Source organism: Microtus oregoni, unplaced genomic scaffold (genome assembly GCF_018167655.1).
Source record: "Microtus oregoni isolate MIOR12 unplaced genomic scaffold, Mior012 000023F_ref0000262, whole genome shotgun sequence".
In the NCBI taxonomy this organism is placed as follows: Eukaryota; Metazoa; Chordata; class Mammalia; order Rodentia; family Cricetidae; genus Microtus; species Microtus oregoni.
In genome coordinates this window covers 15353306-15369126 of record NW_024543082.1, presented here as the reverse complement: position 1 = coordinate 15369126, position 15821 = coordinate 15353306, and the positions used below count along the sequence as shown (strand labels likewise).

At 39.3% G+C, this 15821-nt stretch overlaps 1 protein-coding gene across 1 annotated transcript in view; it reads left to right on the top strand.

Moving 5' to 3' along the window:
• Window positions 1–15821, top strand: part of Morc1 (MORC family CW-type zinc finger 1) — a 308590-nt gene that overhangs the window by 193384 nt on the left and 99385 nt on the right. Inside the window, exon 15 of the mRNA XM_041673094.1 lies at window positions 4109–4263. Within this exon, the coding sequence (XP_041529028.1) occupies window positions 4109–4263 (155 nt within the window). The remainder of the gene's footprint in view (window positions 1–4108; window positions 4264–15821) is intronic.

Below are 15821 nucleotides of genomic sequence, written 5' to 3'. Positions count from 1 at the left end.
AATCACATTTTTAGAAAAATATTGTTTCTAATGCTTTTCCTTATGTCTTTCAATCCCTTATATCATCTTTTCAAATGTCCAATATTTTACCAATTAAAAAAAAATAGAAATTAAAGAAATATTAACAGGGGGTGGGGAACCAAGCTCTTACCTTGTAAGGAAGCCTATTACAGATTTTGCAGCTCTTGCCGGTTACCTGCATGATATTTATTAGCAAACACCTCCAGTCTGTTTAGATTCTAGATTAATGTATTCTGGTGCTAAATTACCATGAACTGCTTTGACAGTTATGTGGAATCTTACAAAGACATCATAGAGAAAGGGAGAGATGGTCCAGCTATTAAAGGCCAGTCTCACAACCAAAAGGACAAAAGATAGAGACATGGTGGAAAAGAACAGATTCAGACATGATGTCTGAGAGGGGTGGAGTGAGTGGGTGGGGGTGGGGGGCTTTGGTCTTCTTTCAGTCTCATGCTCAGGGAACTAGCTCTTCATTCATTGCTCGGGCAAAAGCGGGTTGCATTTTCTTGTGCCTGTAGGGTTGGACTAAGCCCTGCAGACATAAAGGTCAAGGGTGACCATCTTTTGTTGAGGAGCATGAGTGCCCTTTAAAGTTGTGCACCACCAGTGAGAACAATATTTTGTTGTTATTCAGTTTTAAGGATAGCATACAAAGTGACCAGTTTCATCATGGCATCTTCATATGTGTGGCATTCCTTTCCCCCATGCCCTTCAAAGCTCTCTTACCCTTCCAGCTAATTCCCTTTCTTCCCTCCCACCCCCACCTAGTGAGTCTGCCTTTCTATGTTCTGATCACATGCATTCCAGCACATGTTCTCTTTCTTTTTTATTTTAGATTGACGTTTATTAGGTTTCAGTGTGTCATATGAATACAGATGCCTTTGGAGGGCAGAGACATCACAAGCAGTTGTGAGTGACCTGAATGCAAGTGCTGGGAATCAAACTCGGGTCCTCTGCAAGAGCAGTACTTGTTCTTAACCGCTGAGCTATCTCTTCAGCTCTTTACACGTTTTATTTCACACTTTTCTTAAGAACTTTTCCTTCCCTCTCATGGTCCTTTTTTTGAGTTCTATGACCAATAGATACATTCATATGCACACAACTGTACATATAAATCTAAACTTTAAAAAATAGAGAATATAGGCTCTATTTGTCATTCACAGCCTGTCATTTCTTTCAGCATAATGTTTTCCAGTTTTGTGAATTTTCCTTCTCATGTCATATTTTCATTTTTCCTTATGGCTGAGTAAGATTTTGCTTCCTATATGAACCCCGTTTTCTTTATCCATTCATCTATTGATGGATGGCTAGGCTGACTCCTATTGACTGGTATAGTAGTATATATATATATATATATATATATATATATATATATATATATATATCCCTGAGATATGGTGACAGAGACTTTCAGGTAGATGCTCAAGAATGAGAGAGCTGGGTCATGTGATATCTCTGCCTTCTGTTTCATGAAGAACCTCTGTACCGAATTCCCTTATGACTGCATAAGCTTGCATTTTTACCAGCAGTGGATAGGGTTCTTCTTTGTCCACATCTTCATCAGCGTTTGTTGCCTTCATTTTCTTGGTGATGGCCATTCTTACTAGGGTAAGACAAAATTCCAAAGCAGTTTTAATTTCTATTTTCCCTGATGGTTAGTGATGCTGAATTCCTTTTAAAATATATATTGGTTATGTGACTTTATTCTTTTCAGAATTATCCTTTTTAGTTCATTCATCCAATTATTGATGATATGATTTTGTTTTATGGCATTTAGTTTTTGAAGTTATAGGTCCTGGATATTAATCCCCATCTGATATGTAACTAATAAATATTTCTTCTGCGATGTATGTGATTTCTTCATACTGTTGTGATTGTTGCTTTTGCTATGCAAAAGCTTTTTAATTTTATAAACCCATTTATAATCTTAGGATTGTTCCCCATGCTATTGGAACCCCTATTAGAAAAATCAACTTCCATGCTTATATTTTGAGGTGTTTTTCTTTAGCAGTGGGAAAGTTTCAGGTCTTACAATATGATCTTTGACCCATTTTTAATGGTCAAGGTGGGAGATATGGATCTAATTTCACTCTTCTATGTGTGAAAATCCAATATTCAGAGCACTAGTCTTTCTACAGCATACAGTTTTGACAGCTTTGCCATAAGTTAGAGATCTGCAATTGTGTAAGCTTGTTTCTGGGTCCTTCATTCTATTCTATTGTTCCACAGGTATATTTTCTGTGCTATTGCTCTTGAGTATGGCTCTATAATGCCTGCAGCATTGGGATCTTCTTACACTGTCTTTCCCCCTAAGGATTGCTTTAGTTATTTGGAAAAATATTTTGTGCTTCAATTTGAATTTTATTATTTTTTTCTTGTTTGGTGCATCTATGTATTTTGTAATACACCTGTTTTCAAAATATTGATTATTCCTATCCATGAACATGGGAGATTTTCCCTATGTTTTTTTCTTCAGTGTCTCAAAGACTTCATTGTAGAAGTCTTTTATTTCCTGGCTTAGGTTTATTCTAATTGTTTTGATTCTGTGAATTGGATTCCCTTCCCCATAACTGGCATTTTAAAAAGCTATTAAGTCATTATCATGCATAATTAACATGTGCCAATAAAGTATTAAAAGATAAGAAGATACAAACTCAAGCTATTGATTTTTTTGTATGGTGAACTTTGTATCTTGGGACATTGCTGAAAAGGATTTTTGAGGCCTAAGAATTTTCAGTAGACTCTTTAGGGTCTTTGAAGCACAAGGTTGTGTGATCTGCAAGTTGGGATAGTTAGTTCTTTTTTTTTATTTGTAAAATGATTTTTTTTTTTTGAGACAGGGTTTCTCTGTGGTTTTGGAGCCTGTCCTGGAACTAGCTCTTGTAGACCAGGCTGGTCTCGAACTCACAGAGATCCGCCTGCCTCTGCCTCCCGAGTGCTGGGATTAAAGGCGTGCGCCACCACCGCCCGGCCTTGTAAAATGATTTTTAAAAAATTCAACTTAGTTGGTTTTTTTGCATAAGATTTGATTAGCTACCTTAGCAATTGGTATTATTAAACCTCCTGTCTTTAGATCTTTCAACTGTTCACCTTGGGATGTTGTTCAGACATGAGTGCTGAAGTCTCTTCCTTGATTACCTAAGTGAAACTGGGCCCTATGGTCACACCCACTGCTACTTTTCACTTTATTTTCCTAAAGCCACTTATCACCATGAGAAATAACTGTGCCCATTTATCTACTTACTACTGCCATGATTGCCATTCTGCAGTGAATGAGAGACAGAGGCCTCATCTTTCTTGCTCTTGTCTAAGTTCCTAGTTTCTGGAACAGGCTCAGGTGCTGACTTTGAATGACTGCATGAATGGATCCTTGGATCCATGAGTAAAGGTGTGTTGTGAGAAAAGGGCAGGAAACGAAACAAGGAAGTCACGTAGGCCATATGTGTGAGACACAGATTAGACTTGCAAAATGAGCAATAAAGGGAGAGGGAGAGGAAGACAGTAGTGAAGCACAAAGCAGACGGGGGCCTCAATTTGGGACGGTGTGAGGAATGCTATTGCAAGAGCAGTGGGTTTTACCCAAAATCTGGTGATGTCAAGAATCAAAATAGCCCAAGTGAATGTATATCCTGTGGTCCTAGAAAAGCAGAAGAGAACCCAGAAACCTTTGCACATCAGGTTAATAATCAGATACCTGTCATCACCCTCTGGGCCTGTTATCTTTCCTTAGTAGAACTCAGTGGACACCCCCAAAGACCACTGCAATTGTGAGATACGTAGCAGATGAAATGGGGAAAAAGAAAGTGATTCTCTCTGTAAAGGCATAAGATTCCCCAGGTTGGAAAGAGTATTGGCAATAAATCAATGGCATACTGAAATGGCACTATAGGATACAACCCCCGCCCCCCAGAAAATCACCATGAATAATTAAATATATTTAAGATAGCCTAATAACTTTGGTATGGTCCACACAAAGGCAATTGATTTTATCTGTGGAAGATTTGGTTGCAAGTGACAAGTACATGTTTGCCTTTTCTTCTTCTTTAGCCAGATTTTACAAAGTTCATACATGTATTTACTCCCCCAGACTTGGTGCAGGTGTGATTGGAATTGTCAACGTTCCCTTGGAGATCATGGAACCATCCCATAATAAACAAGAATTCCTCAATGTCCAAGAATACAACCGTCTACTAAAAGTCATGGGACAGTACTTGGTCCAGTACTGTAAGGACACCGGGATCAGTGAGTATTCCATGGCCACTGAAAGGGGTACTTTAAGAGGACTCAAACCTGTGCATTTGTCTTGAAAAGATTCTATTGATTCAAGTAACCAGTAATCCAAAACCCTGAAAGGGGGCTGCTGCTTTGAAAACATAAGAGGAAGATTGGGGTTGTGGCTCAGTGATGAAGCCCTTGTTTAGCTATGAATTCCATTCTTGGCAGTATGAAGTCTAAGTAAATAGAAGTGAAAAAGGAGCCAGTTTTATAATCTTTCCCAGAGTATCATATGAAAAACAAAGCATCAGGTGGTCATCATGGCACATACCTTTAGTCTGAGCACTTGGGTGTCAGCGGCAAGTGAACCTCTTTGAAAATTAGTCCAACTTGCTCTACCACCCAGAGCTACATAGTGAGACCTTCCTTCCTTCCTTCCTTCCTTCCTTCCTTCCTTCCTTCCTTCCTTTCTTCCTTCCTCTCTCTCTCTCCCCCTCTGTGTGTGTTTATCTGTCTGTATGTCTCTTTCTCTCTCTCTTTGTCTCTCTCTCTCACACACACATGTATGCACGTACATGCACACACACATAGAGGCACACATGCACATAAAATCAGACTATAAATTGCAAGAGGAGGGCAATCAATAGTGTGCTGTGGTGGCTGATCAGAGAGAGGCAGAAGATGGCTCCCAAGAGATCGAGAACCTTTAGAGGGTCTTGCGAGGCTCCATTGTCTGGGAGCACACAGTTCCGTATGGACCTGAGAATCTCTTGCCATCCCATACTGTTGAATAAAAAATATCAATGAGTGTGACTCTAGATAAGTCAAATGGTATTCTGTAGATCTAATATTTGCTGAGAATGCTAATACTGAAAACATTTCAATTAAACATAAATGTTTGGAAAATTAAAGGTACACACCAGTTATCTGGAAAATTTCATCTGTTATCACCTCACTTCCCAGAGATATTTGAACAGTGACTTGCTATCCTATGCATTAATGAAACAAATACTTTGTAATTTGGGCAGACATAGCACTTCACTTATAGAAAGGAACATTAGCTACTGTGAATCTGTTCAATGATTGACTTGAGGTATATATAATACAAGGCTATCAAAAATAGTCTACCCTTGGGCAACTTAAGAAGTTATTATTATTCTCCTTGAAGTAGAGGGTTTTCTAATTTTTAGAGTGTTTTCTCTTCTTGTGTACTCACTGCAATTGCACCTGGAAATTCCTCACCAGTGAAACAGAGGGAAAATGCAGGAATTCATAGGACAGTAGAGCAGACTAGTGCCCAACCAAGCATGTTCGTGTCATCGTCTATCTATGCTGTGGTCTATGGACCAGCAGCATCCATACCTTATACATCTCCCCCTCAAAGGCATATTTGAAGTTACACTAGTCAGGGGGATTACAGGTTCTACTTAAAGCTGTAGAAAGCATAGAAAGTTATAAATATTAGTGCAATCATAAGCATAAATAAAGTGAAATAGAAGTTAAGCACATGCTCCTTGGTTTTCAAGTGTGGACATATACAGAATGAAAGCAGTGAGCATTTGAAATTGTGGGGCTCCTGTTCTCTTCATATCCTCTCAGTAATGCAGAGCTTGGCCTCCTAGCCTTGTAGTAAGGAATGAAGTTCCCACAAAGAGCTAGCATACATTGAAAGGTCGTAGAGCTATCTCCATAACATGCTTGGCGTGTCATGGTCCTGTTGTGCATGGAGCTTGCTCCATCCCTTGGCCTGGTGCGTGTGTGTGTGTGTGTGTGTGTGTGTGTGTGTGCACTGTCAGCAGTCCTGTTCTCCTGTCTTGCTGTCACTTGCCACCTCTCCTCATCAATTTTGTTATTCCCTGTCCTTATCCTATCTACCTCCCCCACTTTCCTTCAAAATCCTCTCAAGTGATGTAATATGATTCAAAATAATTTATCTATCTCTGTTTCTTTTAATATTAGTTAATAACATTGTTTTTCTAATTCTATAATTGCCTATAAATCAATTTAAGGATGGAGGATACTTTTAGAAGAAAGAAAAGAATTCAGAAGGAAGACAGACCAGAAGCAGAGTAGCAAACATGGACAGTGGTTTCTATATTACCAAGTCCTCTAAATTTCACTGAAAACTGGAATTCCGTCAGCAAGGTCTGGCCCGATAGTTTCATTAACTTATGAGCACACCGACCTTCGCCAGAATAGCAAAAGTCATGTAATGCTTGACTAATACTCTTAGAGCCAGTACAACAGGGCACGCTGTTTTAATGAAAAGTATTTGAGAGGTTTTAGGATTTTTTTCCTTATAAATAAAAGATGCAATCTTTGTATTTGCTGTAAATCTGATCTGTTCCTATGGAAAATTGGACCCTTGTGAAAAATTCAAATCAGCAGAAAGAGAAATGCAGAGGGAATGACTTTGTGTCGTTTGCCAATTCTGCATTTACTTTTGCACAGTGGATCCTAAGGATATCAGAAACAGTGCTAACCAAGGCTGACCTCACCTCACTGTTGACAACTGTTTCCTGAAGTCTTCTGTATCCCAACAACTCTATTGCTGTTCTTCAGCTTTGAGGAGTAGGGAGAGAAGAAGATAGGAATCCCGGGTGAAACATCAAATGACATTTGAGGTCGCATGTAATCTATCATATAGAAATATGTTATTAACTCTATAAACCGATCAGAATGGAACCAATTACTAAAATGAAATCTATGATGTAATAAACATAATCTTTCCCAACAAAATTCAGTACATTCTCAGGAATGTAATAAAAAACCCCAACATTTAGTCAAGTCTCCTCCATCCCCTAGCCTCACTGCTACTCAGCCCTGAGACATGGCCTACACAGAAGCACACGCGCCACCTCTCCAGGCTGCCTGGGAATCTCAGCATCAAAGTCTTTCTAAATGTCTTCAGAATTTTTCACTTTCTCATGTTTATTTTCATTCAGTCTGCTATGGTAGGTACTAGTGTTCTAGAACTGACCAGTCAAAATCAAATGTGGTCTACTCTTGTCTAGTATCTTCAAATCTAGTAATAGATTGCTGTGTTCTGAATATTGTGTCTACCCCACAGTAGTAAGTTGAAACCCGGACCCCTTGGGAGGATGGGATTGGGAGGAGAGCACTTTGGGAAGTGCTAGTGTCCTGAGAGCAGACGCCCCATATTTGTGATTAATATAACAAAGGAGCAAGTGAGGGTAGAGAGAGAAGGCACATTCCTGGGCCAGGAGGGGAGCCCATGGCTACACGCCTGTCAGGGCATTGTTCTTGGACTTCGCAGCCTTCAGCGCTAGGAGAAGCAAATTTCCATGTCTTGTAAGTCACCCAGTCTATGCAACCCAGACGGACTAAGGCACAGAGCTAACCTGCTCTGACAGACAGTTAGAAACAGAATTGTTGTCTAGTAGAGAAGAATGAAAAGGGAAGCCGCAGCCAGTATCTGACAAGCTCCAGCCTTTGGGCTAGGACATGTTTCCCGGAGGAAGTGATTATTTCTGAAGGACAAATAAGAGTGGACAGGCTACCCTGGCTCTATCCGCATAAGCTGTGGGGAATAGGCTCAAAGTCTTTCCAGCTGTGAGCTGCTAAGATCCTTGAAGGCAGCTCACGTCTCTCTTTAGCCTTGTTTAGCCTTTACTAACAGCTCCAATCCGCGGTTATTGTTCACGTGGGCAGAACTCGGTTGCTCTGTCATTCTGGTGCTTACACGGTGAAGTATCACCTGGAAGAAAATGTTCCAGAGGAAGCACAGAAAGCTTGACTGACATAGGATCATCACTTCCTTTGGAGTGCTTGTTTTGGTTTCAGTGTAGCTTGATAGTGCATAAACTCTTCGTAAGCCCACTAGTGACCCTTGGAATATTTATTGCTAACTAAAAAATTCAACAAAAAATTTAATGTGAGTTTATCTAAAGCCAGACTTAGCTATACTTTAATCTTTCGGAAAGCCGGTTTTTTTAGTCCCTACTGTACAATTGTGCATGTCCTCACTTCAAATTTTATGACCTTACTTGCCCCAAGTCATTGCTGACTTACAGATGGAGTATTATCGTACAATATTTGTGGAAAGTGAATATTCTATATGGTTTCATGTGAATCCTGTTGCATAAGATGGAGAAAAAAAAGCATTAGGGCCTTGAATAATGGTCTCCATTGAAGTAGACATAGATATGTAGGGCACTGGCTTCAATTACAAGTTTTCCTAACTAGTTTGTTAGTAAATCACATCTATTTCTAGATTTCTGCTTAATTTAAATTAAATTAAACTTAATATGTTTAGAGTCAATATATTTTTAAAAGATGGATAATGTTCTCCTGAGTAAAGCTGTCTACTGCATCACAAGATTTCCTTTCCCTGTGGATGCAATTTAGTTTCTCAGATGTTGGAACCTCACTACAAGGAAAACAGACTGCTTCATCCTTCTAGAGACAAGTGTGTGTAAACAAAAAGGTGAAAACACGAGACAAGTTTAAGATCTAAGCCAAGAACAATCCATATCTTTTAATTTTACTTTATGAATCTATGAGATTTATACATTTGTTTTGATTTTAAATGCTGTATCTAAATACTATATTTTGTGAATATTTTTATCATACTGTTGTGGTTTGAGGTGTGTCCCTCTGAAAGTCCCATTTTGAAGCCTTAGTCCTAATATGTGAGGGTGTGACTCTTTTTGAAGATACATCCTTTAAAGAAATACTTAGATTAAGATGGAATTGTTAGTGTGGACTCTATTTCAACTGGCCCAGCGTCCTTGTAAGAGGATATTTAGTCACACAAGAGAGACCCTAGGGACAGACACAGTAAAAGAGTAGACTGTGGAGGAAGACACCAGAAGGTGGTCATCTGCAAGAAAGAGCAGAGGCCACAAGGACAGGTGCACATCAAAGCCATGGACCAATGCATCAAGGGAGTGGCCTTCTGCAAATAAGGGGGGCACCTCAGAAGGGAATGAGAGTGTGTTGTTTGGCCAGCTAATCTGGGAGTCTCAGCTGCTATGGGAGGCCAAGGAAAAACATGGAAGCTCCATAAAGCTCTCATTTAGCCTTGGCAGTGATCAGCTTGTGGGGAAATTGATTTCAACTCTACTTTCATTTCTTCCAGCACATGGATTGTGAAAGGCATAATTCAGGAAATTCTGTACTTACATCCGTGAGTACTTTAGCATGCATTTCTGAAAGTTAGTGCCCTTTAAAACCACAGTGCAGGTACCATAGTAACATTTGTCAGCATTTCCACAGTATGATAAATTACCTAACATACTATTCATACTTATAAATAATTTCTTATCTTGACATAATCCTTAGGACTCTTCCCCCTTTTTACACTTGTTTCTACCTCTTTATTTATCCTTGAAGTTTGTTTGCAGGTAGAACTGATTCTGTGGTCTTACGATTTTTACAGAGTATAGAATTTGATCCTGGTGTTCCTGTTTGATATGCTTTTCTATCCTGGGTTTGCTTTAGTTTTGTAAAGGAGCATTCTACGGACTGTAGCCCAATCAAATGTGACTTAGATGTGTTTTTCTTTGTTAAGAGGGCTCTTTTTGGGGACATGTGGCTCAGTCAATAGAGTACCGTAGAAAAAGAGCCCTGGTTTCAATCCCTTGCATTGCCTAAACCAGGTATGATGGCTCACATCTGCAGTTTTAGCACTTTTGAGTAGAGGCAAGAAAATCAGGAAGTTCAAGGTCATTTTCAGTCAACTTGGCATACATTAGACTCTGTCTTCTATTGAGAAGCGTGGAGGAATAGTAGTGGCTGGGCTGTGGTGGCACATGCTTTAATTCAAGCACGTAGGAGACAGAGGCAGGCAGATTTCTTTGAGTTTGGGGCCAGCCTGGTATACAGAGTCAACGCCAGTGCAGTCTCCAAAGCCACACAGAGAAACCCTGTCTTGAACCTCCCTGCGAAAACACCCCCAAAAGATACTAGTAGTGGATGATTAATCTTAAATCACATAAAATTATAGAATTCCAATACATATTCTAATTCTACAATATTTTATATTTTATTAACTGTAATAATTCTACCAAGAAAAAATTTACTGATTTAGATGGAGTCACTGTCTAGTGGTGAAGACAGTTCCCAGTCTTATGCTACCAAATAAAATCCTCAATATGAGGAATAGATTATTTCTTGTTGGGTTGTTGGCCAAAGGGGTCCTATAGACACCATGAAATATTATAGGCTATATTACCACTACAAAAGGCCCCACAACCTAATGGTAACACCCTATTGCTGAAGATGGTCTTTTATTTGTATCATGGAACATGGAAAAATAGAGCTGGTGCCCATTCGAAGCTTTACCCATACCGATTAGCATTCATGGTTCTGGGAGGTATTCTGCAAACTACTGGAGGAGAAAAATAATCACTAATATTCCTCAGCTACAAACTCTGTAACCTCTGTGACCGGTCTGAAAGATATATTGCATAATAGCAGCAGTAAATATTATGTTAGTAACCAGCTACTTTAAAAAGTAGATTCAAGGCCCACTCCATGAGGTGGAACCCATGTTTGACAGTGCTAAAGTAGAACCTGAGACTAAATAGGCCATGACTCTAGGGGAAAACCTATTCCTATTATTCTACTAAATGAGCATAGCAATAAAATAACTTCCAATTGTATATTTATATACTCACAGATCTGTGTCTTGCTCAGCCCTCCATAGATGGTGGTTAACACAGGGACCCACAACCAGACAGTGTTCAGACAGTGTCTTAAAGTACCTTAAAGTACTAAGCTCCAAATAGAATGTCTTCATCAAACCTATCTTGTAGCTCAGGGCTCTATGTAGAAGAGGAGGTGAAAAGATTGTAAGAGCCAGAGTGACGGATGACTCCAAGGAAACAGCATCTTCTAGACTGAACAGTGATGATACACATATGGACTCAGGGGACAGCGCACACAGACCTGCATAGGCTCAAAGCAGACAAAATCCCAGCAAGAAGGGGAAGTGGACACAAGGTCCTACGCTAGCAAGTACCTATTTGCCATTGACACCTGTGGGGAAAGGGAAACTCAGTTTCTCTATGTCAGTCACACTCCAGGTCAGGTGCTATGCTCAGGAATAGTTGGTCAACACGAACTAGACTGCTTGTCTTTTGTGTGCTTTTTTATTTGGTTGGTTTGGTTTGACTTGTTTTTTTTTTTTTAAATTATTATTATTCTTTGCTTGCTTTGAGAGAGAAACAAAAGAACATGAAGTTAGGTGAATAGTAAGGAGCAGGGGATCTAGGAGGATTTGGGCAAGGGTAAAGAATATGAACAATTTAGACTGCATACAAAATTTTTTTTTTGTTTTTGTGGGACTCATACTTTTTGTAAAGACTGTTTGTTTGTTTGTTTGTTTACTATGTATATATGCCTGCATGTCTGAATAAGACACTAGATCTCATTATAGATGGTTGTGAGCAACTATGTTGTTGCTGGGAATTGAACTCAGGACCTCTGGAAGAGCAGCCAATGCTCTTAACCTCTAAGCTATCTATCTCTCTAGCCCAGAACTCATAATTATATTTGAAAATACCATTCTTTTTGAAGAAATTTGCGCTGAATATGCAATTCTAGTTTGATATCCTTTTCTTTTTTTTAATAATTTTTTTTATTAAGAAAAGAAGAAAAAAAAACATAAACAAAAAACAAGTTTCCACCTCCTCCCAGCCTCCCATGGGATGTACTCGCTCATAATTGGTTTCTAGCCATAAATTAGGGCCACGGAGTCTACAATAGGTGAACCTAAAGAAGCTAAGTAAGAAGGTGAACCCAAGGAAAAACATATAGTTATCCTCTTGGCTAAGGGAAGTAGACCCAATTGCCGGGGAGAAAATTAGGATCTTGGGGGTGGGGTGGGATGGGGGTAAGGGGAGATGGGGAGAGAAAAGGTAGAAGGGAAGGAGGGGGGATTTGGGGAATCAGGAGAATTGGGATAAAGGAAAGGTGGATAGGGGAGCACGGAACCACAATTCTTAGTTAAGGGAACCACTTTAGGGTGAGCAAGAGATTTGACCCTAGAGGGGCTCCCAAGTGCCCAACATGAGGTTCCCAGTTAGTTCCTTGGGTAGCTGAGGATTGGGAACCTGAAATGACCCTATCCGAGAGCAATACTGACGAATATCTTGCATATCATCATAGAACCTTCATCTGGTGATGGATGCATACAAATTTTTTAAAGCCAGTAAAAAAGAAAAAGCTAACTTCCTATCAGGTGCGCCTTAGTTTTACCATTTGACAGAGAAGTAACAGAACTTTCTCCTGCTAAAGATTGCTGTGAATGAAAGCACAGTGTGAGAGGACTTGGAGATAATCAAAATCCCTCGACAGGGCCATGCTGGCTGACCGGCTAAATAGAATGCCTGCTCTGTTTAAAATTACTAACTCCACTTCTGCTCCCAGCGAATAACACAGCAGCTCAGGAGTCCACCTGAGTGACTTCTGCTGGGAACACAAACAGAAAGATCCCAACTAGCCAGCTGAACAACAACGAAAGACAAAACCAAAGCTCACACTTTTAGCTCTCACCCCTGCACAGCTTTTGTCCAGTGGCTGGAGTCATCGCCACCAACAGAATTTGTGTTATGATAAATGAAGTCTTTTAAAATTTCTTCAATGATATAAATGACCTCTCACAAACTACTCTGAGGATCTCACTTATTTGAAAACACAAGCAGTAGGATGCTGGCTCCTTGTTTTGCCTAGAATTTAATACAGTTTTATTTTTAAGTCTAATTTTTCACTGTCGCACCCAGTTCAAGTCCTCAAAACTGTGTTTATCAGCCTGCTAGTTAATGCTCACTGTAATAACGAAGGTCAAGTTGTAGTTAAGGACTTTGACTTGACACAGTCACAGATCTAGCATTCATTGTAAGGACTGTAGGCACCAAAATTAAGCTGGTAATCTTTTTTTTTTTTTGTCATGTTATGTGAGTAGGTTTCAGCTGCTTTTGCTACAAAATAAAGCTTTAAAAATGTCGGAAATGACAGGATGTCTACGTGAGATACTAGCTGTTTTTATCTGTTTCACCAAAGCAGCCTTTATGGTATTGACTTATAGCACACCACATCGTACTCTATTGTACCTTAAATATACAGCACAAAATCTTTACTTAAAAATACTAATTACTCTAGTCAGGTGAAAAAAACCAAGTTCAGTAAGAATTTATTTGTATCAACAAAAAATTAAATTAGATTCATGTAGCTGAGCATGGTGGCATATCCTATAATACCAGCACTCCAAAAACTGAGGCAGGTAGCCTGTGAGTTCACAACCAGCCTGCTTACTGGAAGACCAGAATAGTATAGTTGATTAAATTCAAGACTTCATTATTTTTAGTTTGGTAAGGGAACCTTTTAAGGTTATTAAATCACTTATCAGGTGTCCTGTATTCTGATTAATATTAAGAGAATCCTACTCGAAAAATAACCTCCCAAGTAGCAAGAAGAAAGACAGGTATAGTTTGAGAAGGCCCATGGCAAGAAAATAGGATGCTAAGATGCCTTAGCACGCTGTGGCTGTTGTCATGAGAAATGTCCTTGTATGTCCAGGGAATTCCATACTTAGTGCCTGGTTTGTAGTGCTGTGTGGGACAGGTTATGGTACCTTTAAAAGATTCATTCCCTTGCTAGAGGAAGTACATCAGTAGGGGTGGGCTTTGAGAGCTTTTAGCCTCACCTTACTTTGAGTTCTTGTTCTCTTCGTTTCCTTGGTGTGGTTGAGATGCCATCTCTCAGTTTCTTGCCCTGACTGCCCGTTCCCGTTATGGATGCTCTGGAACCATAAATCAAAATGAATTCTTTCTTCTATAAGCTATGTTGGGTCATGGTGTTTTATCACAGAAACTAGAAGTAACTAATACAATTGTTGTATCTAGGAGTTTGGTGCTGCTTCTGCTGTTTCGAAGCAGGGCTAATATAGCCCAGACTGGCCTTGAAGTCAGGATATTCTTGCTTTGGATGTATGAACACTGGGAGTTATGGATCTGTGTCATCATGTCTAGATTACATATGTGTACTTTTGATTTACATATTATAGAGACAATTAGGGAAGTGAATGAATCCAAAGAAAAGTGGTGACAATACAGATTAGAAATATATCCTAAAAAGAAGGGAAAAGTAATTTCTTTCTAGGGAGAGGAGAAACATACTTTTTTTCTCTGTGATGCTTTTGAAGGTTTGTTCTAATGAAGCATCTAGCATTTCCCCTTCTATCCCCTTTAAACAGAATGTTACAGATGCCAACTGGGACCAAGATGCCCAGGGATCTATAAGGAAAGCAACCATTGAAGCCACTCAGCTTCAGATGTCTTTAGACACAGCATATGTAAATAGAGCCGGTTTTCTTTTCTTTTTTTGTTTTTGTAGTGCAGATTTTCAAACATATATATGAAGTTCAAGAAATTAAATGTAAAATCACTCATTAAAATAAGACTGAGACAGCTGGATATCTGTATATCTCAAATGGGATCTTGAGCTCTCATGCTGAACACAGATCAACTTAAAATAAATCAAAGACCTAAAATCCAGACTTGAAATTGTGAAAACTACATGAGGAAAACTTGAAGACATTGGTATAGGTAGTGATTTTCTGACATCAACTTCAAAGCACAGTAAACCAATATTATATGATTAGAATTCTGTCTAACAAGCACACCTATGGATCCAAAGTGCGGGGCCACATATAGAATGAAAGAAAACATTTGCAGCTACTCCATGAACAAAGGATTAATGTTCAATGTATAAAAAAACCTTTAAACAGCAACAACAATGAAAAGATCCAAATGAAATGGACCAATGAGTGGAATAAACAGATCTCAAATGGAGAAATAAAGTGACCAACAAACACACAAAAAAAATCCAGTGTAATAGTATGAGGGAAATGCTACCAAGAACTACAACAAGGTCAGCACACCGTTAGAATGACTGCTGTCGAAGCAATGAGGTAATGAATGCTGATGAGATTGTGGAGAGCAAAGGAACTCTCCTTGGCCAAGGTGATGAGACTTAGTTCAACCGTTGTGACGAGCCTTGTGAAGAGCCTTTAGAGACTAAAAACAGATCCACTATCAGACCCTGCTATCCTGTTTCTGGCTATTCACCCCAAGGAAATGAAATCAACATTCAAAGAGACACTTCCACGCTGTTCATGGCACTATTCACTGTAGCTAAGATGAGCAACCTAGGTGCTGTCCAATGGATGACTGGACTTTACAACACAGTAAGAAAGCACACCTGAGTGTTATTCAGCCATAAAAAAGAATGAAATCCTGTAAGTTTTAGAAACATGATAGAATCAAAGGAAAGTCTAAGTTAAATAAGTCAGAAGTAGACAAGTGTACGTTCTCTCATATATTGAGATGGGCCGGTAAAGAGAATTGACATCAGTAGCGTCAACCAGTGGAGCAGTGATTATTAGCAGTTGGTAAGGGAGGGTGCAGGTAAAGAAAGGCTGCTTTTGATTGACACGCTTCTCTCCTGGGTCAGCTGATGCCCTGGATGTGAATGTGCTGTCTATGAAGCTGATGTCCAGAAGGTCACTGTATTTCTCCTATTTTTGATATTTTCATTAACATGTATTAACTATATCTGAT